The sequence below is a fragment of the Rhineura floridana genome, chromosome 1, assembly GCF_030035675.1.
Source record: "Rhineura floridana isolate rRhiFlo1 chromosome 1, rRhiFlo1.hap2, whole genome shotgun sequence".
In the NCBI taxonomy this organism is placed as follows: Eukaryota; Metazoa; Chordata; class Lepidosauria; order Squamata; family Rhineuridae; genus Rhineura; species Rhineura floridana.
This window is the reverse complement of record NC_084480.1, coordinates 1434986-1462154: the sequence shown is the minus strand read 5'-3', so window position 1 is coordinate 1462154 and position 27169 is coordinate 1434986. Positions and strand designations below refer to the sequence as shown.

General features: G+C 44.5%; 1 protein-coding gene across 2 annotated transcripts in view; it reads left to right on the top strand.

Annotated features, from left to right (window-relative positions):
• UNC13B (unc-13 homolog B) overlaps nt 1-27169 on the top strand; it is a 285289-nt gene that overhangs the window by 56315 nt on the left and 201805 nt on the right. For both annotated transcript variants that reach the window (XM_061612817.1, XM_061612815.1), the window contains exons 2-7: nt 926-955; nt 1680-1779; nt 4555-4672; nt 6312-6435; nt 13999-14072; nt 15318-15375. In XM_061612817.1, coding sequence (XP_061468801.1) covers nt 926-955; nt 1680-1779; nt 4555-4672; nt 6312-6435; nt 13999-14072; nt 15318-15375 — 504 coding nt within the window. The remainder of the gene's footprint in view (nt 1-925; nt 956-1679; nt 1780-4554; nt 4673-6311; nt 6436-13998; nt 14073-15317; nt 15376-27169) is intronic.

The following is a 27169-nucleotide window of genomic DNA, read 5'->3' as shown; positions in this document are numbered from 1 at the left end:
GCTTCCCAGGGTTTTAGGCAGTGGATGATATTCTCAGCCCTCCCTGGAGATGCTGCCAGGGATCAAACCTGGGGCCATCTGCATGCCAGGCACATGCTCTGCCACTGAGCTACAACCCTGCCCAATGGGAATGCCTGCAGCGCAGTGCTGGAGCATGCACAAGATCCCAGGTGCAGCTCTTAATATCTCCAGGCATACCAAGGATTACTCCTGTACGAAACTGGCGAGCCATAACCAGTTAGTGTAGACGAGCACTTGCCAACTAGGTGCCCTTCATATCTTTTGGACTACAACTTCCAGCAGCCCCAGCCGGCATGTGCTGTGGCAGTCCAGAACCCATGGAGGGCACCCGGTTGGGGAAGGCTAGCATAGGGCAACTTCCTGTGTTCCTAACCTGCTGGGTTGGGCTGCCTATGGCCACTTGCTTGCTCTTCTGCTTTTTAAAGGGTGGACCAGGAGAAAGAGAGTTTGTGCACATATAGCCCTCCTAGCACTGCTCTTAAAAGGCTGTGGTGGGTGCTGCAGCTGCAGTAGTGCTGCAGGTGGGATTCTGCCTGTCAACCACCGTCCAGTTGTCTTGGACCTGGAGGAGTGGGTGCCTTCTGACCTGTGATATTATAGTCTGAAGCCATCATCCAGAGATCCTGGCTTTGGGGGACAAGAGCCAATTCATTTTAGTAATGCAGTATTCTTTTGATGCAGTGCTTTGTTGTCAATTTCAGCATTTCTTGGGATTTAAATTTTCCCCAATGTTGGGGGCACAGCATTGAAGTGGCTCCTTATTCGGGCTGCTTTGTTGTAAAAAATGAGACTCTAACTTGAAGGCTTCTTTCTCCTTTATCCGCAGTCAAAATCTTTAATAACCTGAGAGTTAAAATGCTCGAGGCTGGAACAATCAACTTACGTTCTCTTTTTTCTTTTACAGTAAAGAAAGCAAAGCTCCAGGGGTCCCCAGGTAAGCACAAATCTTCTTTTGCTCAATGTCTCAGTGCCTGCTGACACCAGTTTTTTTAATTGCCTTTTGGATCACTACTATGTACCAGAGATTTTCTAGCTTCCGAGTGTCTGGCCTGCTTCTTCCCTGTAACTCGGAGAGGGTTGCATTATACTATTACCCATAGCATTCACATGAAATTGGACAAAATAAAGCCATGCCCAGTTAAAAGTTTGACCGTAGCCACTTTGACCTTGTTTGAGCTTGGCACACCAAGTATAAAAGTATTGAGGGCTTCCGAAAGCAGCTTTTTAAAGCAAACTTCTATGGAAGTTCCAAGACTTTCAGGCAGTCCTTGAAGTATTAAACTGAAGCAGCTCCACTTTGCTATTAACAGTGAAAGCAGCTTTATTTTAAAACTTTCAGTTGAAAGTGAGCTTCATAGTTGTTTCAGCCAATGGGCAGCTTGGGGTTGACATTGTTGCTTTCATTCTTGACGGGGCTCGTTATGCAACTAGCCTTTCTCCATGTGTAAAGTCCTTTCAATAATTGGGACTAGATACCGAAGAAGACCAAGGAAGTGACAGTGGAGACATTTATTCTGTTCTCGTGTCATTTCCTTGTTCTTCTGAAGCACAGCTAGTGCAATTCCCGGCGGTAGCATTTTTCTTTCCAACAAATATGTGTTAGCAAGGAGGAGTTTTAGATATTTGCCTTGCGTGAAAAAACTATGTTCCCTGTCTAGATAAGTTCAATACATACGTGACCCTGAAGGTTCAAAATGTGAAGAGCACGACGGTTGCTGTTCGAGGGGACCAGCCATGCTGGGAACAAGACTTCCTTTTGTAAGTACAATGCTGGGTGTCAAGATCAGACCTTAAATACTGCTGGTCTTCGGGCAAAGGTTCACCAGCTGAATGCCTTTCTACTTAAGGATATCTTTCTGGGGATCCCTGTTGACCTTTAGATTAGCTGTGATGGATCCAGGCGCTTCCCAAAGTTCTTGGGGGAAATAAACATTGTACAAGGACTTTAACTTGCCTTGAGTTTCCCGCAATACTATTCCAGTGGAATCCGGTGACTTCAGCCCTTGCTATGCAGTTTGAATGTTGTGTTGCTAAATGTTAATTTTGCTAATTGGGGCTACGCTTCTGATAGACCAATATCAGGGGGTAGTGAAGTTCCAACAAAATTTATGGGAAAGCTCGTATTGGTCTATGATTAGTTGCTTTGAATTCAATGTAGGGAAGGTCAATCAGTGAATAACTAATTACTTTGAACAAGTTCAACTCTCCAAGGCCCAGTGAACTGCATCCTAGAGTAATGAAGGAACTGGCTGAAGAACTTTCAGAAACACTGTCTCTTATCTTTGCAACATCATGGAGGATGGGTGAAGTGCCGGATGTGTGGAGGAGGGCTAATGTTGTCCCTGTCTTCAAAAAGGGCAAAAAGGAAGAACCTAGGAACTACAGACCAGTCACTCTGACATCAATCCCTGGGAAAATTCTGGAGCAGTTTATAAAGCAAGTCAATCTGAAAGCACCTTGAAAAACATGCAGTGATTACTAGAAGCCAACGTGGATTTATCAAGATCAAATGCTGCCAGACTAATCTTATATCATTTTTTTATCAGTAACCTCCCTTGTAGACTGTGGGGATGCTGTGGACAAAATATATCTCAACTTCAGCAAACCTTTTGACAAAGTGCCCCATGATATTCTGATTAGCAAGCTAGCTAAATGTGGGCTGGATGGAACAACTACCAGGTGGATCCACAGTTGGCTACAGAACCATCCATCAGGGGTGTAGTCGTCCAGGGTCTCGGGGGGGTCCTAAACCCCTTACTTTTTTGAGAGCCAGGTCCCAGCAGGTTCCCTATTTCTCTAGCGTCCTATGAGCCAATCAGCTTGACAGGGGAGTGTGTTAGCCACTGAGAAGAGTCTTCTAAAGCAGTATTCAAACCTAGCTAGATTATTCTACAATCTCGGAAGGGGACGTGGCTGTGATTATTATAAAGGGACCCTACACTTCTGAATTTGACACTACACTGCTGTTCATACGTAAAGAGTGCTTAACAATGGTTGGGTGGAGCAACTATCAGATAGATCCACAGCTGGCTATAGAATTGTACTCAATGACTGCTTATCAATGGTTTCTTCTCAAACTGGGGGGAGGTAATGAGCGGGGTACTGCAGAGCTACAGGGTCTGGTTTTGACCTTTAAAGCCCCAAATGGTTTGGGACCTAGGTCTCTGTCTGCCCGCCTTCCCCTCATTAGTCATGCCCATTGCAAGACAGCCAGGGAAGAGGGCCTGTTGCGAGTGCCTACTATATCTGAAGCCCGAATGGCGAACAGTCGCAACAGAACCTTCTCTCTCATGGCTTCTGGACTGCGGAATGCCCTCCTCTTCCCATCTTTAGATGGCTGCTGAAGAGCCACCTTTTTATTCGATCTTTGCTTAAGTTCTTACCCCCTCGTATTGATGTTGTAAGGATTTTATGGATTTGTTTATGTCTGGTTCTTCGTATGTCTTTTAAGTTTCTGATTGGTTTTGTATATACTTTGTATTTTGAAAACTATGCAATCAGTCTTGGGACCCTCATTCCGGGTGAGAAAATAAATTTATATTATTATTGTTGTTATTCTTGTTATTAATTGTTAACCGTTAAAAAAGCACTGAAAGGGGAAGGATCTGCAGTTCTCTGTGTGCTGGGAAGTTGTAAAGACGTTGCTTGAAAATACATCTATTTCTGTTTCTGAGGCTTTGGCTGTGTCTCTGTCCAGACATCGCCCACGGAGGAGGTAAGTGGCGGCAGGAAACCTTTGGACATGATTCCCTTCGAAGCCAGGAGCCAGCCACTCCCAGCAGCGCATGCTCTTAGTCTCCATTGTGCTTAAAGGGGGGAATGGCAGGTTGATTCCTTCTGCATGGGCACGCATAGTGATGCAGGCTGCACTCCTATCCTTTGGACAGGTGCAAAAGAGAAGGGCCATTGTAGCTAGAGGCAGAGCATCTGCCTTTCATGCAGAAGGTCACAGGCTCAATCCCCAGTGGCATCTCCAGGTAGGGCTGGGAGAGACTCTTGCCTGAAGCCCTGGAGAGCCGCTGCCAGTCGGTGTGGATAATACTGAGCTAGATGGACTAATGGTCTGACTTCCTACATAAAACAAAAGGGGGAAGATCTAGCTGGCAGGACCTGAAGTGTACACTTGGGTTTTATAAGAAGTAGGAGTAACCATGAAGTAGGTGCTTTCTCAGAGGTAACCTTATTTTGTCTGATGGGGTAAGCAGCATCTTCCACTCAAGTATCCTCTAACAAGCCCAGTGGGCTTTGGCTTGTGGTGCTAAACAGACCTCTAGTGGCTGAGGTGCAGGTGCTCAGCCGCCTATGCTAAGGCTGGCAGTCAGGGGTGGGGGAGAGGCTGGTCATCCTCCTGCCTGTGGCTCCCCAGGTGCTTGTCTTGCAGTTGGAATAGTAAGACGCTCTTGCTGTTAAGGTTGAAATAGGAGCAGAGGGTGGTCAGAAGGTGATGAGAATGGCCATTCTTAAACAACAAAGGTGTGGAATTCAGTTTCTTCAGATGTTGATGTGCCATGTTGTTTTTTGCTCCCTTTGCAGTGAGATCAGCCGCCTGGACTTGGGCTTGATTGTGGAGGTCTGGAACAAAGGGCTGATCTGGGACACCATGGTTGGGACAGCGTGGATTGAGCTGGAGGCCATCAGGCAGTCAGATGAGGTCAGTAGACCTCCCTGGCTGTGAGAGGTGCTCTGCAGCCCTCTGGCGGGTGGGCTTCTGGGTCCTTTGGGTGCTGGTGAAGAAATGGCGTGGAGCTGCTCTTGTGGACAAGCGGATGCAAACAAAAACAAACACCCTCAGGCTGCAGTTCCTGAAGCCAGGCTTCTGAGGTGGGCAATGAAATGTGTACCTTTTGGTAGCGCCTCTCTTGAGCAAGGGTGGCCAACGTGGTGCCTTCCAGATGTGACTGGGTTACGACGGCCATCATCCCTGAGGTGGAGTTCAGCAACATGTGGAGGGGACCAAGTTGGCTGCCCCTGGCCGGGCGGTGGCCTCGGCTTCCTCATCTGTACTGAACCAAAGGCTGGTGTAGACCCAGTCATGTGACCCAGGCACACACTCTGTTGCTTAATTGTGGCATTCAGTTCCGCTCCCCAAATAAGAGACTGGAATGCTGTTTCTTCTCTGCAGCAAAAGGTAAAGGCAAAGGTGTCCCCGTACTTGCAGTGCGAGTCATTTCTGACTCTAAGGGTGACGTCTTGCAACGTTTACTAGGCAGACCGTATATATGGGGTGGGATTGCCAGTTCCTTCCCTGGCCTTTCTTTACCCCCCAGCATATATGCCGGATACTCATTTTACCGACCACGGATGGATGGAAGGCTGAGTGGACCTCGACCCCTTTTACCGGAGATTCGACTTCCTCCTTTTGTTGGAATCGAACTCCGGCCGTGAGCAGAGCTTCTGCTGCGTTACCACCGCTTACTACTCTGCGCCACGGAGGGTCATATAAAACCCAAAAATTATGGGATCATTTACTAAAGATGCCCCCCCCCCCGGTCAGTGTTGAATTCAGCCAGGGTCCTGCCTTACCACAACTGAGTGTACCAGGTGACCCACCTAATGCATGCAAATAAAGGAACTCCAATCTCCTCACACCACCTTCGAGTTCCGAACTGTTTTCTAGCGTTCAGTGGGAAACTGCTGTTCAAAAAACAAAAAAGGGCCACGAATGAAAGCAAACCTCCTCACCCTTCTGCTCAAAGCCAGTTTAGACCAGGAGGGTTTCTCTTGTCCCTGGAAGACTATCGGTCTCAAGCTTCCAGTCTGCAGGTGAAAGCACTTGTGTAATTCTGCCACAGCCACAGAACAGGGTTTGTTTCAGTGCTTCTTTTGTTGTACCCTACTATGTGTGTATATGTATATATAAATCAGTCCACATATTGTTCATTGCTTTGAGGCCTTTGGACTGCCAGAAAGCAGTGTATAAATAAATTGTAGTAACAGAAACAACATTGCTCTGTGCTGTGGTGCTGGCCTCTTTGACTCTGTCTTCTGCAGAAGCTTAAATTCCTCCCAAAGTCCAGGCCGCTTCCTGGAATAGCCGTCGTCCCTCTGCAGGAGTTCTACGGATGGCTTTAATGTATTATTACCATTTTACCTTTTTGTTTTGTGTTTTGTATTTACATCTTTTTTTGTACATGGCCACGCTACTTCTGAATGGTAAATTCTTTAAATAGATATTGTAGTGATTTTTGGACCTATGGAGTGTGAGGTGACACATGAACCAACATGAGAAAAGTGGGGAATGTGATTGGGAAACGTTGTGGTGAAGTTAATGATGCAGTTCCTCTTTTTAGGAAGGCCCTGGGGAGTGGGCTACACTGGAAGCAGAGGTCTTGATGAGGGGCCACGAGGTCTGTGGCACCAAAAACCCAACACCTCATCAGATTTTGTTGGATACAAGATTTGAGTTACCTTTTGGTGAGTGTAACCGGCCAGTTGCAGCGCCCCCGAATCCTCTGTGGAGGTCGAAGACACATCTTTTTTTCTTGGTTCTCCAATGCTGGTGCCCACTGTATGGGTCCATTTTTAGTAGTTGATTTCCTTTCAGTAGTTAATTCCAATTAAAACAGGCTTAAGATATTGCATGCATGCTTTTATCTTAATATTCATGGAAATTTTTAGACAATATTTTATAATTGTTATATTCTTTTCTTTGTTTTGTATATGATTCACTTTGTTTTCATGTTATGTACATTGTTTATTTATTATTTATTTATTTATATTTTATTATTATTTATTAGATTTATATACCGCCCGACTAGCGATAGCTCTCTGGGCGGTGAACATAAAATAGCATAAAAATACAATGAATAACAAAATAATACTAGTAATACAGTCAAAAATCAAATACAATAACAATTTTTAAAGTAAATCAGTGTAGCTTAAAATGCTTCAGAGAATAGGAAGGTTTTGACCTGCCGCCGAAAAGAAAGCAGAGTCGGTGCCAGGCGTACTTCCTCGGGGAGAGTGTGCCATAGTTCGGGGGCCACCATGGAACAGTCTCCCCGAGGAAGTACGCCTGGCGCCGACTTTGCTGTCTTTAGAGATTTATTGCTCAGTTATGTTACTTAAAATGTGAATTATTGTTTTTCTTCTTATTAGCAACTGTATTAAATGCAGAATTTATATTTTTGTTGAAACGTAAACCACTTTGAGATTTTTTGAAATATAAAGCGGTATACAAGACAGGAGGACTTTTTCAAGCCCTAAGGCTAAGCCCTTTAGGATGCACACCTTAACATGGTGAGGGGGTTTGAGGGTGTCAAAGAAGCTGAGAGCAATGCTGTTAGGAGCCTAGACCAAGAGGCTAGCAGGGGCACCCAAGGCGGAATGGTCACAGCTGAAACACCAGGCTAAAATGCATCCAAACTCAGAGGAAGGCAATGGTAAACTGTGATGATCCCTCCTTTGGCTCCACCTGTCAGGTTCCCACCTGCTTGTGGCTACCCCCTTTCACTAGGCACCACCTCAGGACACCACCAGTCAGGATCGTCGTTTTTATTTTTTTCTCACTCTGCTCTAGCACAGATCTCTCAAGATCCCACTGCTAAGCAGCACCACTAGCCACTCCCTGTAAACAATACTGCTAGAGACTTCACCTTAGTCTCCCTATGGCTTGTTACTTTGTGTCTGGGTGCCCTTGCTGTCCACAACCCCCCTGTATCTTTGTCTATAAAGCCTACAGTCCTGGGTTGCTCTGGATACTTGACGATGTTACAGTATCTCCCTTCACCGCTGCCACCGTTTATTTGATACAGTTTCCCTCCAGCCTTGGTAATTACCCTGCCCTCCCTTCTGGTCTGTGTATCCCCAGCCAAGGATCAGGCTTTTGGTAAACCAACAAAAGTATTTATTTGACAACACCAGGAAATAACAAGATTATGTAAGGTATGTCTAACAAGCGTATGGTTTCGTATAGTGTCACTCTTTATGTTTCCAGTCTTATATATTCTGTCCAAATATCAGCCTAATAGAATCCAAACCTCCCTCGGAACTCTGTCAACTCAGTCCCAACTGCCTCCCACTTCAACTCCTTTCCCATCACTCTCCTCTCAACTCCCCCCAACCAACCTCTCCAACTCAACTGTCATCCTCTCATTTATACCTTCAGCCACTCAAAACACTCAGCCAATCATCATCCAACATTCTCCCGCATTCTAGCCATGCTGTCCCCCCTCTTACTCAATTCACTTACCATATATCCCTATATAAACCCGCACTTACCATATTTACAGTTTTTAACATATAAGGATATCACATAAACCACCTCTGAATACCTCTTACCACGCAAACCTTATGAACAGAGTATCCAAAATGCAACACGAGATAGTGCTGGAAGATGAGGCCCCCAGGTCAGAAGGCACTCAGCGAGCTACTGGGGAAGAACAAAGGACAAGTACGAGTAGCTTTGTGACTAATGACGCAGCTGGGTCAAAGCTGAAAGGAAGCCCAGAGGCTGATGCGCACAGATGCGAAAGGAGAGTCCGGAGTTGTATGATGCACACAATAGGAACATGGGATGTGAGAAGCATGAACCAGGTAAAGTTAGAAATTGTCAAGCAAGAAATGGAACGTATGAACATTACAATACTTGGTGTGAGTAAATTAAAGTGGACAGGAATGGGACACTTTCAGTCAGGCAACTACAAAATATTTTATGCAGGAAATGAGAAATTAAGAAGAAATGGGGTTGCTTTAATAGTGAGAAGTGATGTAGCAAGAGCAATTAGGAGCTACAACGCAAGGTGTGAGCGAGTGATATCAATGAGATTAAACAGGAAACCTGTTAACATAACCATAATCCAAGTCTACGCTCCAGCATCAAATGCAGAAGAAGAATTGGAGAGATTTTATGCAGAAGTACAGGAGGAAGTTGATCACACACCAAAACAAGATGTTCTGATAATCATGGGGGTCTGGAATGCAAAAGTAGGGAACAGAGAAGAACTTAGGAGACAGAAATGAAGCAGGAGAAAGACTGATTGAATTCTGTGAAGCCAATAATATGTTTCTTGCGAACACATTTTTTGAGCAACCGAAAAGACGACTGTACACGTGGACATCACCAAATGGTCAATATAGGAATCAAATTAATTATATAATTGGCAACAGAAGATGGAGAAGTTCCATACTTTCTGCGAAAACAAGACCAGGAGTAGACTGCGGTACAGATCATGAACTGGTCATATCAAAAATCAGAGTAAAGCTCAAGAAGAACAACAAAGCAATCATCATGCCCAAATACAATTTAAATATCCCAGAAGAATATAAAGATCAAATAAGGAACAGATTTGAGGCTTTAAACTTAGAGAACCAGAAGAACTATGGAGTGAAGTCAGAGACATTATCAGGGAAGAATGCAAAAAGACAATACCTCTAAAAAGAGAGGAGGACCTCAATGGATGACTGAAAAAACTCTTAAAATGGTTAAAGAGAAGGAAAGCAAAAGCAAAAGGAGCTAGAAACAGGGTTAGAACCCTAAATGCAACAATACAGTGACTAGTACGTAGGGACAAAGAGAACTATTACAAGAGTTACTGTATAGAAATAGAAGAGGACAACAAAAAGGGCAGAACAAGAGCCCTATTCCAAAATATTAGAGGAATTAAAGGGAAATTTAAATCAAGAGTAGGGATGTTGAATAATCAATAGAGGAACACACTGACTGACCGAGATGAAATAGAAGGAAGATGGAGGCAATATGCTGAAGAACTATTTAAAAGAGATGCAAGGATGACAGATTCATGGAGGAACCAGAAATTTTAGAATGTAAGGTGAAAGCTGCTCTTAAAATAGTTGGAAGAAACAAATCACCAGGAACAGATGGCATACCAATAGAGTTACTACAAGCTACTGAGACTGAATCCGTCCAAATATGGAAAACTAAACAATGGCCCACAGACTGGAAGCGTTCCGTATACATCCCAATTCCAAAGAAAGGGGATCCTAGGGAATGCAGTAATTATCGAACTATTGCCTTAATATCTCATGCAGGTTAAGTAATGCTCAAGATTCTACAACAAAGGCTCTTACCATATATGGAGCGAGAAGTGCCAGACGTCCAAGCTGGATTTAGAAAGGGAAGAGGCACCAGAGATCACATCACAAACATACATTGGATAATGGAACGGACCAAGGAATTTTAGAAGGAAATCACACTGTGCTTTATAGATTATAGTAAAGCCTTTGATTGTGTAGATTGTGTAGATCATGAAAAACTATGGAATGTCTTAAAAGAAATGGGGGTGCCACAGCCTCTGATTGTTCTGATGCGCAACCTATACTCTGGACAAGAGGCTACTGTAAGGACAGAATATGGATAAACCAATTGGTTCCCAGTTGGAAAAGGTGTGAGATAGGGGTGTATTTTATCACCCTATTTGTTTAATGTATATGCAGAACATATCATACGGAAAGCGGGATTGGACCAAGAAGAAGGAGGTGTGAAAATTGGAGGGAGAAATATCAATAATTTAAGATATGCAGATGATACCATACTACTAGCAGAAACCAGTAATGATTTGAAATGAATGCTGATGAAAGTTAAAGAGGAAAGCACAAAAGCAGGACTACAGCTTAATGTCAAGAAGACTAAAGTAATGACAACAGAAGATTTATGTAACTTTAAAGTTGACAATGAGGACATTGGACCAGTGCACTCTCCTTTCTGTCACCAAGATTCCCTCTAAACTCGATTGAGCTGGGATAGGGACAGGATGCTGGAGCTTTAAGAACGTTGAGAGAGGGAAGTGGTCACTATCAACTCTGTTTACCAGATCAAAATTGGAAACTAGTGGGTATAACTCATTGGATATAAAAATATAATCAATAACGCTGGCGCCCCTGCTGGTTAACTATGTATACGCCCCTTTAGATGCATCTATGGGGGAACCATGCAGACATTCTAAATGAAACAAGTGCAGGAGATCTAATAATCTGCTGCCCTGCTCATTCATTGCTAGATCTGAAGAAACTCTGTAGTCCATGCGAAATGAGGACTTGGGCCATGACTTGGAGAAACCCCAAGGTCCAACCCAGCACTTCCCAGTATGGCATTAAAATCCCCACGCAGGATCAGCCTGGCATAGGGAAATTGTTGCTCTAGTTGTAATAGAGCATCGGCAAGGAGATCCCAAATGCTACCGGTGCCCACCGACTTACTCTCAGCTATTCAGAACTATGCCCAAGCTGTAAATATTCATAGCAATTTGTGTGCCTTCCTCTTTAGTATAGGTTTATGCTGTTGCAAGGAAACAGTATCTTCCAAGAACATATGATTATCTTTTTCAGATACGATTATATTTTCATTCTGGAAGAAATCTGGGAAGCCAGTGGAGCCAGCTCTTGCTGGCCCTGCTTGCCTCCTGTCTTTCGAACACAGCATGGGCCATTGGCTAAGGCTTGTTCTCCTCCCTCAGTTTTAAGTCCGCTTCCCAAAGAGGGTCTTTTCCAGATAGATCCTGAGCAAGCTGCCACTTAATGTTATGGATGAAGTGGGAGCGAGCAGGGCTGGCTGGCTGGTTTTCAGGGCTTAGTTTGAGCTGGACCTCTTCCCAAAGGTCATGGGAATGGCTCATATCAATCGCCCTGAGAGTGAGAGCTGAGGTCTGTGCCAGGTGAAAGCAGCAGGCTTAGGTGTGTCTGAAGTGCTGAGGGCAGGGGAGGAGGGACCTCCTTGCCCGAAGGTTAACTCTTTCTGCCTGCCTCTGCATGAACTAGGGATAGGGAATGCCTGTGGCCCTCCAGATGTTGTGGACTCCAGCTCCCATCAGCCCTGGCAACCAGCGTGGCCAGTGGAAGGAGTTTGTAGTCCACCAACATCTGGAGGGCTACAGATATTCCCCAGCCCTGACATAAACCAAGCCTCTCCTCCCTTGCCTGTCGAAAGGGATGTGGTGAAAAGGTGACACTTCCTTGGCTATCCCAATGTGAAGAGAGCAGAAATACTTCTGCTTCCATCTTTGCCCTTGGTGGCCACAAAGGAGGCTCACGTAGAGCTTAGCTATCCTGCTTGCCCAGACCTTTCTTTAGCTTTGAGCCACTGCCTTGGCAGCTGGCAAGGAGATTGCATTTGACACCTCAGATGCCTGCAGTTTAAGGAGGCTGAGAATCAGGGAAATGCCATGATGGGCTCTCCAGGACTAAAAGCTCAACCCTTTCCAACTGGGTCTTGACATCCCGGTGACATGCATATGCAGGGGTTCCTCACGGTAGCTGTGGCTTTCAGGATAGAGATTGCACAACTGTAGAAGAATTGTTAACCTTGTGGGTCCCACCCCAGTCAGTGTCCTTCCTTTTCACTTTCAGAGGACCAGATCCTCTCTCTCTCTCTCTTCTCTTGCTATAGCAATATCCCCCACCCCACCAGATATATTTAGAAGTCTTGTGTTTCATTTCCCAGGCGAAAGAGTTCCTCCACTGTGTGATGAAATGGACTTGGAAAAAGTGGTACATGTGTGTGTTTGGTTCCGCATGTTTGTCCAGGGAGCAAGCTTTTGGCTTAACTGGCTTAAAAGCCCTCCCATGAGCCATTTCCCAATTGGCTAAAGGCTTTCTTTCTATTGAAGCCGGAGAGAATATAATGACTTCGTGTGGGACTGCTGCATGTTTTGGGTGGTGTTTGGAAAAGAAAGAATCTTATCCCAAAGAAGATGCACAGAAGCATGTGATGGGAATTAACCCATGAGCCTGAGCTGTGGCAGAACCTTGGGTGTTCTCTGCCTGTCTGCGTGTGCAGTGCAAGCCAGGGGCACTTCTGAGGAGGAGCTGTTCATTCCTGATTTTTTGATGTAGAGTTCTTGCCTGTGTGGCTTGTCTCTGGCGGCTCAGGAGCTAGCTCTGCATTGGCTGAACCTGAAGGGAGTTGTAGTCCAAAACATCTGGAGGGCACTGGGTTGGGAAGGGCTGAGCTAGAAGGAACCTTAAACATGTTTTGGTTAATGGGGATGGGTTGCATTTTGGGCTCAGCATAATTGCAGATCCTTTCCCCATATCTGCAGAGTACAAGAGGGTCTCAGCACTCTGCTGCTCACATGTCCTGTCAGAGTTTTCTGGGAAGTTTTTAAGCAGGGACATGTTCCGAGCATCTGCTCCTATCACAGGAATGCTACCCCTCATGATGGATTTAGAGATGAGAAGAGGACAGCACAATCTCCCTTTCCTTTCCTTTCCTTTCTTAGTCAGAATTCCAAACATTCTGGAATTGGGGTAGCATGTATATACTCCTGGTTTTTCCTTAGTGCTTGAAAGAACCAGCAAGAAACTGACTTTTATGTTGCTGGATTTGTGGTGTTTCCTGGGGTTTCCATCTGAAAAGAGTTCTTGGGCAGAGCTGTTCTTCTGACTTGCATCTGCAATCCTTTTTTACTTCCTTTGTTTCTCAGTCTAATTTGAAAAGCAGGAAAGGATCATGAATTAAACATCAGTCTTCTTGATACGGTGTCTGCTGTAGCTGCTGCTGCCTCCCTCGCTTTCCCCATCTCTTACCCTCCTCTGCCTCCTTCCACCCATGCCCAAGAAATCACGCCCATCTCTCCCCATTGCTACGTGCACTTGGCACCTAAACATGTCTCAGAGGCTGAAGGGGTTTTTCTCTGAGCGTTTTAGGGCTCAGCATAGTAGGTATTCAACTGGCAAGTGGTCTTTATGTTTCTTTCTGTTCACAATAGAATTAGAAAGCCTTGGAGTTTGTATAGCAGAGGTTTGTGTGTGGTGTGTGTTTTTGGTTTTTGTTCTTTAGTAAGCCAGTATCCCTGGTCATGTGCTATTTTAAGGTGCATGGCTATTCTGTGCACGCATGTTTTGCTTTTAAAAGTACATGTCTAACCCTAGGGTTCTGGCATTGCTGAGGCTGGGCAGGTGTGGAGTTCGTTGGCACTCTGAGTGGGAAGCCTCTGGAGTGGGGTAGGGGCATGCGATAATAGAATATACATATAATAAACACACATTAAGTACATGCCTGCTTACTCTGTTGTCCTACAGACATTCCAGAAGAGGAAGCCAAATACTGGGCTAGGAAGTTAAACCAGATAAACTCCTTGAAGGAAGATGATGAGGTGGGTATGTTTTCTCTGCTTTGCTTGATGCATTCCTACTTTGGGAACACTTGCTGGAGCATGGCCAAACTCCTTTAGGTATCCTCTGAGGATTTGGACTAGTTCTTGCAAACCACAGATGAAATTGTATACTTGTCTCCAGATTGTATGATTTGAGAGTCCAAGGAGATGCTTGCATGATGGAATGCTGCCTATTGAATAAACATCCCAACAAGCAAGAGGAAAGCTATTCTAGAACTGTTCTCCCCACGCATAGGAAGCTAGATGCCAGGGGGAGCTAGGGCATTTGTGTTAAGGGGTGAGAGTATTTGTTTGTTTACAACAGGTACCTTTGGCCCTCCAGATGCTGCTGAACTGCAGCCCCCATCAGCAAGCATGGCCAATGGGCAGGGATGATGGGGGTTTTAGTTTAGAAACATCTGAAGGGCTAACGGTTCCCTGATTTGCAAGAAAGGATGTGGGATGTTTTCTGACTTTTGACATGACTCTTTGATAGAAGCATCCTGGCAACTGTGCGGCTATAAGCAGGTTGGGTGGGTGGGATCCAAGGATGGTCTTATGGGGCCAGACCCACTCTGGAAGCCATGCAGTCTGAATGTGCAGTGCACAATCTGAAAACATATTAACTGTTTTTGGAATGCTTTTTTGTTGTTGATATGTTTGCCACCCTGGGCTCCTTTGAGAGGAAGCGCCGGATATAAATTCAATAACAACATTTAACTACTACTACTACAAGAAATGGGTCCCCAAATGCATGTATTGGTTAAAGGTGGGTCCTGTTTCTGAAAAGACCGAAGACCCTCTCTTCTAGACCAACCTGTGTCCCCCTTCCCCTCAATACTTTCTTGCAATTAATTAATTTAAGCATTTACATTCTACCCCTCCAAACTGAAGGCAGTTTACAAGAAAGATAAAAGCACAGAGCAGGGGATACAACATCCCAGTGTGAAAGTCCCAGCCCCCTCCTCATTCCTCTCTGTCCCTTTTCCAATCTGAAATTTGCACAAGGGGAGAAATCAGGGCAGAGCTGTATATGTGAAATCAAACTCAGATTATGCAAATTCTTTCTGGACCTCGGGGGCAGGTGTCCAGGAGCCTTGGTGTGAAAGAGTGCAGATGTTCCCTTGGGGAGAGGAGAGTGTTGCTGTGATGAAGGAGAAGAACAGTTCTCCTAAATGGGATAGTCATTGTCTCCTGTTAATTGTTTTAGTAGATGCTTTATCTGTACTCATTCCCCCCCTTTAGCATTCATTTACGGAAGAAGTCCAGAAGCAAACACTGCCCTCTGCTGCCTCCCAGTGTTGTAAGTGAGAATTTTTTAGTCTTTCTGTGTTGTGATTGTTCAGCATGTTGTGGTATTCTCCTTCCTTTCTCCAGTTGAATAAAATACATTTGGCTGCCCTTGCTTCAGAGCCCTGGAAAAACTGTCCATGTGCCAGCCCCTCTGCCTGTGTCTCTCCCAGTAGTTGCATCCAGCCATTATGGTCACCTGTCATTCATACCATGGCTTGGAGGACTGGGGAATGTGATGTCTGAATGCAGCCATTTTGATTAAAAAAATGCACATGTGAAAGAAGTGGAACCCTGCCTTGCCCAGCCCTTTCCCTCCTGCCGACAGCATTCTTGGCTTGGCAAAGCTGGTTGGGTCAGCGCAGTGCTTGGGAGTGGGAAAACAATCGTCCTCCTCCTCTTGGAGTTGCCATTTGCTTGCCCAAAGAGCTGGACCAGTTTGTACAGGACTGAGTTCTCTGGCAGGAAGGGGAGTGTGCCATCTGACATCAAATATAACATTTTATTCTGCAAAGAGGGAAGCTTTCTAGGGCCTTGGATTCTGTTTCAGCATAACTGGCCTGTTTCATACTCATGGTAAGCCAGCCTGAAATCAACAGTGGATTTCCATGAATGAACAGCGTGCTGCTAGTACACTCTTGAGTCACGCCTGTGTCGCTCCACCTGATTGGAGCAGAGAAGCAAACCGCAGAGTGGCTGTCTTATCTTTTATGTATGAACCAGCACTCATGGTTGGTTTCTCTCAAAACAAACCACAACTGGAAGTCAAGGTTTGTAGTCTGTTTCTAACTAGGGGTTACTGTTACGTACTTCCATTGTCAAGAAAGGAGCTCAAAGTGTTAATTGTTGGCTCCTTCTGCTTTTTAGGAGCTCCCTATTTCCAGTCCCTTTTCCCCAAAGACTGGGGGGTCGGGTGAGAATCTCAGTGCTTGCGGCAAAGTATAACTCCTGCCAAGCTGTGCTGATTTTGTGTGTGTGCGTGTGTGCGTGCGCGCACATGCAGGGTGGGAGGGGTAGGAGCAGATCTGTTGTTTTCGTTAAGTGCATGGCTCTGGTGTTTCCCTTTAACAAGTGGTATGCCACACTTCGTATCTCTGAGCAGCTGGCCTGTGTTGGAAGCCTGTAAGACTTGGCATTTAAAGTATTTCAGGTTGCAGATGGCTTATCTGCTAGGTTGATTAGAGGCTCTCCTCAAGAAGGTTAACATTAGGAATAGTAAATTACTCTCGTTAGGCAAGCAAGTTAAGTATCTAATTGCTACTGCTTTAATGACATTGTGTGAATTCAGTATCTAAATATTATTTATTTATTAATTAAATGTTTATACCTCTTAATATAATAAACATTTCTTTAGTGGTTTACATAAAAAATGGGTGCAGTCCAACTGGCACAGCCCATTGGTGCAAGGATTTACCCTTTTGCAACAGAACTTTCCCACCCTCTCCTCCCTGCCCCCGTTTATGCCCTGCACCTTCTCCAAATCTTCTCCAAAGGGTTATCCACCTGGAACAGACTTAGGGGGTATGCTGGAGAAGAGGGAAGAAAGTTGGATTGCACAAGCATAAATCCTTGAGGTGATGAGATGTGTTGGCTAGATACCACTCAATACAAATATAATAAATATTGGCATAGGGAGACTCTCCCCCCCCCCAATTTCTTTTTTCAGGATTGGGGAAAGGACATCGACTTTATTGCATTTTAAAAGTTATGTGAAACTGACCAGAAGGGACAAAGATTTGCAGTTTGCTGTGTTAATGCACCCAAGCTGTGCAGATCTATTCCCTGCAGGGCTGGAGATCCACAGCCTGTGGATGGCAAGCGGGCGGGTGGAGGAGCAAAATTTCCAGTTCATTAAAACAGCTCCATTTAGTCATGCACTGTGAGAGGCCTGCAGGATGGAGGAGGGAATCAGCCTTGCCCTTCAGCTGCTGTTGACTACAACTCCCATCATCCCTGACCATGGGCTGTGCTGGCTGGGACTGATGGGGAAGGCCAGACTAACGAATGTGTGTGTGTTAGTTTGTTTATAATAAAGCCCATGATTGCAAAACATTTTTACATTGTACATTGATCAAATTGTATATCATATTTAGTTAAGTAAACATAAATATTAAATTGTATCATACTAAGAGTATCCATATTATCATCTCATCAGGTTTCTTTGTCTTCCAATACAAAATAAAAAGGCTACTACATTTGCTGGGAAATCTAGATTATTAGCATTTTCCCTTTCTGATTTATGGCGACCCTATGAATAGGGTTTTCATGGGAAGTGGTATTCAGAGGGGGTTTACCATTGCCTTCCTCTGAGGCTGAGAGGTAGTGACTGGCCCAAGGTCACCTTGTGAGCTTCATGGCTGTGTGGGGATTTGAACCCTGGTCTCCCCGGTTGTAGTCCTGGGATAGGTAAAACTGACCATGGGAGGGGGAGGGGGAAGGAGGGGATTGGAAGGGGATGGGGAGGGCAAGGGAGGGGTGAAGGAAAGGAGAAGGAAGGGGCAAGAGGGAGGGGACAGGAGAGAGATGGAGGGGAGGGCAGGTTTGATTATTTGCATGCTTTTTGAGTTCAGTGGGATTTACTCTTGTGCAATCATGCTTGAAATGTAAATGTACTGCCTTCAAGTCAATCCCGACTTATGGCAACCCTCTGAATAGGGTTTTCATGGTAAGCGGTATTTAGAGGTGGTTTACCATTGCCTTCATCTGAGGCTGAGAGGCAGTGACTAGCCCAAGGCCACCCAGTGAGCTTCGTGGCTGTGTGGGGATTCGAACCCTGGTCTAATCGCTACGCCACACTGGCTCTCACACTTTCCTTAACCACTAGTCAATTTTTGGAAGGTCACTGCTTTTCCAGAAGTTAAGGTGTTGGACTACGACCTTGGACACCATGGTTTGAATCCCCACATAGCCATGAAGCTCACTGGGTGACCTTGGGCCAGTCTCATGAAATCCCTATTCATAGGGTTGCCATAAGTCAGAATCAACTTGAAGGCAGTATATTTACATTTTATCTGAATTGCATCAACAGATCCTTTGAACTTTGCCTGCTGGTTGATATGGTCTAACAGCGTTGCAATTGGTTCATTTGTGGGCTGTATCCTGTAATTTATCTTATGCAATCATATGCTAAAAATGATACGCAATATCTTCCAAAAAATCCTGATTTGGCTGCATTGCTACCATATATGGGCAAAATAACCTTTTTCTTTATGGTACACCCCTCAAAAAAGTTCTAACACTTCATGAAACATCCTTGATAGACTTTCTGGTGTGAATAATGTTTTATAGAAGCTTTCCTTCATTGCCACATTAATCGAACTTTTGCCCCATGTACACATTCCATTTTTCATCAGATATTTATTTTTTTAATTATGTTTTTATAATCTACACTTTAACAAAAATATGTCAAGACGGAATACAACATATGAAAAATAAAATCAGCATAACGTTCCATAAAAGCATAATCAATAAACGCAGACTAGTTAAAAAAGAAAACTCGTATTGCAAAGCCCTGTGTAGTTTTCAAAAGATGTCTGAAAGAAAAGAAGGTTGGTTCTAACCGAACCTCTACCGGCAGGGAGTTCCACAGGGCATGGCCTGCCACACTAAAGTCTTGGTCCCTAGTGAAGGCCAACTGCAGCTCAGGAGCCATGTGGGGAACCACCAGAAGTGCCCATCAGAGGATCTTGGTGATCAGGTGGAACATAAAGAATCACAGTCCTTCAGGCACTTGGTCTCAAGTTGTTTAGGGTTTGTGAATTAAAGCCCAGGACCTGACTAACTTCTTTTTCCCATTTTGATTTTATCAAATTTACATCATTATAGTCTGTATCTAATAAAAAGTAGTATATATTATAGATAATTGGCCTTTTTGTTGCTTAGATGCTAACACTTTCTCAAATAGTGCAAGGTCTCTAATATTGATATCTCTTACAGTTTTTTACTATAATCTCTTATTTGTGGGCACTAATAAAATGGAAAATGCACTCCATTTTTCTGTATTGTTTTATCATATTACATAACTATTCCTTGAATTGTAAAGTCTTTGAACGTTGTCATATTGCTTTCTTGCCAATAGAAGTTGTTACCGGCAAGACTAGCCCCCTTTCCAGTGAAGGCACAGGGTCAAGGGATCTTGCTTTCTCCCTTCCCCTGTATCTACTGCGTATGTCAAACGTTAGGTCACCTAAACTCCCAGGTTATCAACAGCAGTCGTCTAGTGTAGGCGGAGAAAAAAATAGGAGACTCCACTCAAGAATTCTTGTGTTTTGGGAGGTACCAGAACTTTTCTATTTGGGAGTCAGACTTCAGACAGCAGAATGGTGTTTATAATATATGCTATTTCTTCATATCTTGCACACTACATTTAATAAAATGCATTCTAGGTGGTCTTAGCCATCACTGCAGAACCAGAAAACAGAACAAATAGAAATATATATATCTGCACAAAAGAAATGGCTGGATATCTATTTAACATCAAAGTATAAAACTGAAGGCACATCTTAATTAAAACAAGGTACAGTAGTTGAAGGACTGAGTTAAGCATCCCACGTACAAAGGACATAGGAATGCATGTCATGATACATCACCCATCAGATGTCATGGATGGTTCTGTCCAGCTTTCTTCGACCCCCCACTCTAGCAGAGCTGAGGGGCCCTGAGTGCTATGAAGCCTGGCTTTTTATACCCTTTCTTTTCTTTGGGAAGGTGTGTTCCTGTGGTCTTATCTGCTTTTTGCTACTTCTGATCAGGCTCTCATCAAAGCTCCAAAAGAGTCTTTCTTTCTCAACTAGTCAGCTTAACTTCACCATATAAGGATTTCCTCTTCCTTCATATTGACAGTTCACATGGCACACTGGCTGGCTGCCCAGACCTGTTATCTTGTACTGTACTCAACTGTAAATGATTTCAGCACATTATATGCGTATTTGAAACTATTATACGGACTTTCCCATTACAGAGTAATCAGGCTAAGGTGTTGAGGCCTGTTGAGAAGAATTCCCTTCTGTCTCTCTCCCCCCCCCCCTGCAACCAATAGAAGCTTCAGCAGCTATTCGGTTTACATCGGCCATTTGTAATATGATAGATGCTTTCATGTAATGATCAGTGAATGTCATGCTTGCCCTTTTTTAAAAACAAGATTAAAACAAGGCCTTTGGAGAGCAAGGGAGGTAGGGCAATAATGAAGGGTAGGTCCTGCAGGGTTCCTTTCCGTAAGGAAATGTGTGCAGGATTAGTCTGCAAAGGAGCCGTTTGCTCCCAGGAAACCATCTCTCACCCTTAAACGTTCTTGGAGGTCTGTTGCTCTCTGAAGTGGCTGATGCACTATATCTTTATTTGGCTTCAGAGCTGATTTTTTAAATAGCTGTTCAGTGATAAATATCTCCTGCTGTGTAAATATTCTTAATCTTATATGAAACTAGGCTTTAAGCATCTTGTTAGAAAAGTACTTCTGTTTACCAGAGAAATAAGACGCCAACTGGCAGATTGCAAAGCAACTTCATTTTTTTTGTTAGATTTAAAATACCCGTTTTTAAAATATGTGCTGCAGCACAATTAAACAGATGCTGGCAGATGTACAGAGCACTCAGATATTTCAGAGTGACTGACACAGGTTGGGTTCTGTCCTGAGAATTCAAGTGGCAACTGAAACCTTGAGGCAGCACAGGAGGTGGGCATTCTGCGGCCTCCTTCCCTGCTTCTGGTCATTTTCTTGAGTCCTGGAGCTTTCTCTCTCCTTTATTTATTTATTTATTTGATTTATATCCTGCACTTCCTCCCAGTAGGAGCACAGGGTGGCAAACAAAAGCACTAAAAACACTTTAAAAATCATAAAAACAGACTTCAAAATATATTAAAAACACAACAACCATTAAAAACATACTAAAACAAAACATCTTTAAAACATTTTTAAAAAAGCTTTAAAAACATTTTTTAAAAGGTTAAAATCAATACCTCACCACAGACTTCTGTGGAAGCTTAGCAGTCATGGAATAAGAAGAGAGGTCCTCTTGTGGATAAGGAATTGGTTAAGAAGCAGAAAGCAGAGAGTAGGAATAAACGGACAGTTCTCCCAATGGAGGGCTGTAGAAAGTGGAGTCCCTCAAGGATCGGTATTGGGACCTGTACTTGGTCCCAAGCTGTATAGAGCTTTGTACACCAAAACTAAAACCTTCAACTTAGCCCGGTAGCAAATAGGTAGCCAGTGCAATTCTTTCAGTAGCAGAGTGACATGTTGGTGATACCCTGCCCCAGTGAGCAGTCTCGCTGCCTCATTTTGCACCAGCTGCAGCTTCCGGACAAACCTCAAGGTTAGCCCCACATAGAGCACATTACAGTAATCCAACCTGGAGGTTACCAGTGCAGGGACAACAGTGGTCAGGCTATCCCTGTCCAGAAACTGCTGTACCAGTCTTACCATCCGAAGCTGGTGAAAGGCACTCCTAGGCACGGAGGTTACCTTCGACTCTAGCAACAAAGATGGATCCAGGAGCACCCCCAGGCTACAGACCTGCTCTTTCAGAGGGAGTACGACCCCAAAGCAGGCAACTGACCAATTATCTGAACTCGGGAACCACCAACCCACAGCGCCTCCGTCTTGCTAGGAACGAGAGTCAGTGTATTGTTATAAACCACCCAGAGAGCTTTGGCTGTGGGGCGATATACAAACGCAACAAACAAACAAACAAATATTGGCCCTCAACCAGCCCACCACCAAGTCCAGGCAGTGGTCCAGGGCTTGGCACGGCCTCTCCTGATTCAGATATTACAGAGAAACGGAGCTGGGTATTATCAGTGTATCACTGAACACTAAAGTCAGGATCATTCGGACCATGGTATTCCCAATCTCTATGTATGGATGTGAAAGTTGGACAGTGAAAAAAGCAGGTAAGAGAAAAATCAACTCATTTTAAATGTGGGTTGGAGGAGAGCTTTGCGCATACCATGGACTGCGAAAAAGACAAATAATTGGGTGTCAGAACAAGTTTTGAACTACAACTCCCATCAGCCCAATCCAGTGGCTATGCTGGCTGAGACTGATGGGAGTTGTAGTTCAAAAAAAGTAACTTTTCCAAGCTCTGACCAGAACTATCACTAGAAGCTAAAATGAGGATGTGAGGCGTCCTTCCCTGGCTCTCCCTGTCAGGTTCCTACCTGCGCGTGGTTACTGCCTGTCTCTAGGCACCACCAGGGACTCCACCAGTCCGGACCGCTCTCTCTTCTGGTTTACCTCCCCGCTCTAGCACAGATCTCAACAGATCCCCCTGCTAGGCAACCACCAGTAACGTCCGAATACTAGTATTCCCAGAGACTCTGAATACTGGTATTGTTATTCTCTTCACCGCTGCCACCATTTGTTACAGTTCCCCTTCAGCCTTGGTCATTACCTTACCCTCCCTTCTGGTCTGTGAAACCCCAGCCAAGGATCAGGCCTTTGGTAAACCAAATTAAGTATTTATTACAGATAACAAAGCTAACAAGATTAACAAGATTTCTTCTTAAGGCACATAAGCATATGGTTTTACTCAATACTAATCCGAACTCCACCTCCCTCCTGGCAAACAACTCTCTAAACCCCACCAACCAACCCACTCAGTTCTCTTCTCCCCCCCAGATTCCACTCTCACTCTTCCTTTTATACATTCAGCCATTTTAAACACTCAGCCAATCATCTCGCATTCTACTGCCCATTCACTCCCCCTCCTCTTTCACTCCACTTACCATGTATCTTCTAAAACAACAACACTTACCATATATACATTAATATAGGAACATCACATTTCCCCCCCCTTAAACAACAGCAGAGTATTATTCCTGTTCCAGGATTTATACGTCGCGTTAACAAATAAAAGTCTCTATGGGGAAAATGTCTTTCTTTGTTCCTCTGTCTGGTCACGTGACTGCAGTCCCAGCCACTTGCCTGGAAAGTCCATCGGCCAGTACATTGTCCTTGCCTTTGATGAACTGGAAGTCCACTTGATAGTCCTGTAGGGCCCAGGACCACCTCTGCAGCATAGTGTTATGGTTTTTCATAGTCTGCAACCATAACAAGGCCCGATGATCCGTAGCCACTGTGAATCTTCGTCCCCACACGTATGGGCGCAACTTGTTCAGTCCCCACACGACCGCTAGGCACTCCTTCTGGACCGACGAATAGTTTTTCTCCCTCGGCGTCAGCTTGCGACTCAGGTACGCCACTGGATGTCTAGTGCCTTCTCTCTCCTGTAGCAAGACGACTCCCAGCGCGAGGTCCGACGCATCTGTAGCCACGATGAATGGTTTCTCATAGTCTGGTGCTATTAATATGGGTCCTTGGCACAAGGCTTGCTTCAGTAGATCAAAAGCCTTCTGACATTCATCCGTCCATACCACACGCTCAGAACACTTCTTCTTTGTTAATTCATGCAAGGGGGTTGCTATTTCCCCAAAATTTCTCACAAACTTCCTATAAAATCCAGCCACACCCAGAAATGCCCTTACTTGTTTTTTGGTTAAGGGGATCGGCCACACTTGTATTGCCTCCACCTTGCTCCATAAGGGGGTGATTTTCCCACTCCCCACCTTATGTCCTCAATAGATTACTTCCTTTAGTCCAAACTGGCATTTCTTAGCTTTTATTGTGAGGCCTGCTTTTCTTAAGGCCTCCAATACTGTTGTCAGGTGTTGGACATGCTCAGGCACCGACTTGCTAAAAATGGCTACGTCATCGATATAGGCCACTGCAAAATCTGACATGCCTCGCAACACAGTATTGATTAGCCTCTGAAATGAACTTGGTGAGTTCCTTAGTCCCATGGGTAAGGTCACAAACTCATATAACCCATCTGGTGTACTGAAGGCAGTTTTGGCTCTGGATTGCTCGTCTAGTTCCATTTGCCAAAATCCTTTACAGAGATCTAGTGTAGAGATAATGGTTGCTGCCCCCAATAACTCTAACATAGCGTCTACCCTAGGCATAGGATACGCATCTGGGACAGTAATTTTATTGATTAGCCGATAATCAATGCAAAACCTTGTCGTTCCATCTTTTTTCGGAACCAGGACAATACTTGAGGCCCAGGGACTGATGGATTCCCTGATCACTCCTAATTGCAGCATATCTTCCACCTCCTTTTTGATCTCATTCAAAACTTTCCCATTCGCACGGTACGGAACAGATCTGATTGGGGCATGATCTCCAGTATCAATGGAATGTATAACTATACTGGTTCGGCCAGGTTTGTTGCTAAAGAGATTCCTATAGGTTTTCAAAACTCTCAGAATCTCTTCTTTTACTTCCTCCTCTACCTCCTCTGACTATTCTACTTGATCTACCCCTCCTTTGTCTTTGCTTTCCTGTACCAAATCTGGAAGTTCAGGCCCACTTCCCTCAGGGAATAAGGTAACTTGCAATACCTTTGCATCCCTGGTATGGTAAGGCTTCAACATATTTACATGAACCACTTTGCTTTTGTTTAATTGGTCTGTGGTGATTACATACGTCACTGTGTCAAGCCTTTCTCTGATGGTATATGGTCCTTCCCAGTTAGCCTGTAATTTGTCATGTTTCCTGGGTATGAACGCCATAACCATATCTCCCACATCATACACACGTTCTCTGGCTGTTCTGTCATACCAGTAACTTTGCTTCTCCTGTGCATGACTCAAATTCTCTTTCACTACTTCCATCATTGATGTTAATTTATTGCGGAATTCCAATACAAAATCTACTACAGAAGTTTTGTACTCTCCCAGAGTTCCTTCCCATGAATTTTTTAATAGTTCCAAAGGTCCCCTCACTTTTCTAGTGAACATGAGTTCAAAGGGTGAGAAGCCTGTTGACTCTTGAGGGACTTCTCTATATGCAAATAAGAAGCATCCCAACCGTTCATCCCAGTCTTGTGGGTGATCTTGAACATAGCTTCTGATCATGCCCTTCAAAACGCCATTGAATCTCTCTGTTAACCCATTAGTGGCGGGATGGTAAGTAGTGGTCTTTAGATGTTTTAGACCACAACATTTCCACATACATTGCATCACTTCTCCCATGAATACACTGCCTTGATCCATCAGCACTTCATGAGGGAAACCCAGCCTCATAAACATTTTTAATAAAGCCTCTGCCACCACAGGGGCTTCTGCAGATCTCAGTGCTTCTGCGTCTGGGTACCTGGTGGCAAAATCCACCACCACCAATAGATATTTCTTGCCATGCCTTGTGGGTTTGGAAAAAGGGCCCACCAAATCTATCCCCACTCTATAAAAGGGTTGTCCAATTATAGGAAGGGGCTTTAAGGGTGCCTTGGTCTTTACTCCACTCTTTCCCACTTTTTGGCATATTCCACAAGATAGACAATGTTGTTTTACATCCTTGGAGATATTTGGCCAATAATAATGTGCAGCCAATCTCCTCTTGGTCTTTTTTATTCCCAGATGTCCTGCACATGGGACATCGTGGGCTACCTCTAGCAATCTGGTTCTGTATTTGCTAGGTACTATCAATTGCTTCACTGGTTCACATTCATCCTTTCTCTCAGCAGGCATCCACAGTCCATATAAAATCCCATTCTCACACACAACTTGATTCCTCAGTTTGTCAGTGAAAGGAATCTGTTGGGTCAGGGCTTGTTCCTTTACCTGCTTCAAACTGATATCTTTATGCAGCTCTTCCCTGAATTGCTTTGCTTCTTCCCCAGAGACCACTTGATACAGTTTGTCTTCTTCAGCAGGCCTGCTAGTGGTTGCTATGGTGACCTGAGGCTGGTTAACAGAGTCCACCCTGTTTGTTTCAGCCCCCCTTAATATGGCTTCTTTTTCTCTGCCAAGTTGCTGTCTGGTCACTGCATAGATCTTTCCTTGGGCGCCCATTACATCCCTTCCCAGTATTACTGGTTCTTGTTGCTGGGCATTAATGCCTACTTTATATCGGCCCTCTCGGCCTCTCCAAGTCATTTCCACCAGGGCCACAGGCAAACTTTCTGGTTGACCCCTCACTCCTTGGATAGTCACAGTTTCCTGAGGTAATATTACCTCAGATTTTATTAAATCTGGCCTCATTAATGTCTGAGCGGCACCAGTATCAAGCAATGCCCAATAATTTGCCCCTTGTACACTCACTTCCTCTCTCAGACTTGAATCAAGGTCTGTTACTTCTGTCCAGTTTATCTGGCAAAACTGAACCTTTTTTGCTGTTTCTAAAGCCTTGGGCTCTGTTTTCACTGCCCTTGTCTGAGCAGGATTACTACTGGGGTTGGCAACCTCACATTGAAAACGTAGGTGCCCCGGTCTACCATATTTGTAGCATAATTTCTCCTCACTTTTAGGGTACACAGATCCACTCTGGGGTGTCCTGTGCCCTTCAGACTTTAATGGAGGACTCACTCGCTGTGATACCACATCCCTTCTGCTAGCACTATATGGTCTGGGTTTAAACTCTCTTGATGTTTTCCCCACCCAGCCAGTTCTATTGGAGGCGAAGTGATCCGCCATCTCTGCGGCCTCCTGCACAGATGTAGGGGAACGGTCTTTGACCAGGAGCCTTATTTCTGGTGGTAACTGATGGTATAATTGATCCAGTATCATGAGGCTTTTCACCTCTTCCACTGACTGAGCTTTGGCACTACTCATCCACTTTCCAAATATATCCATCAACTTTGCTCCCAGTTCCACAAAAGACCTCCCTGTCTGTATCTGGCAATTTCTGAAAAGCTTTCTAAAATAATCAGGCCCCAGTCTGCTGCTTCTTTGAATTCAGCATAGGTGACGGGCTTGTCTGAGGGGAAATATTGGTATACCTCAGCCAATTCCCCTTTAATCAGGTTTGATAA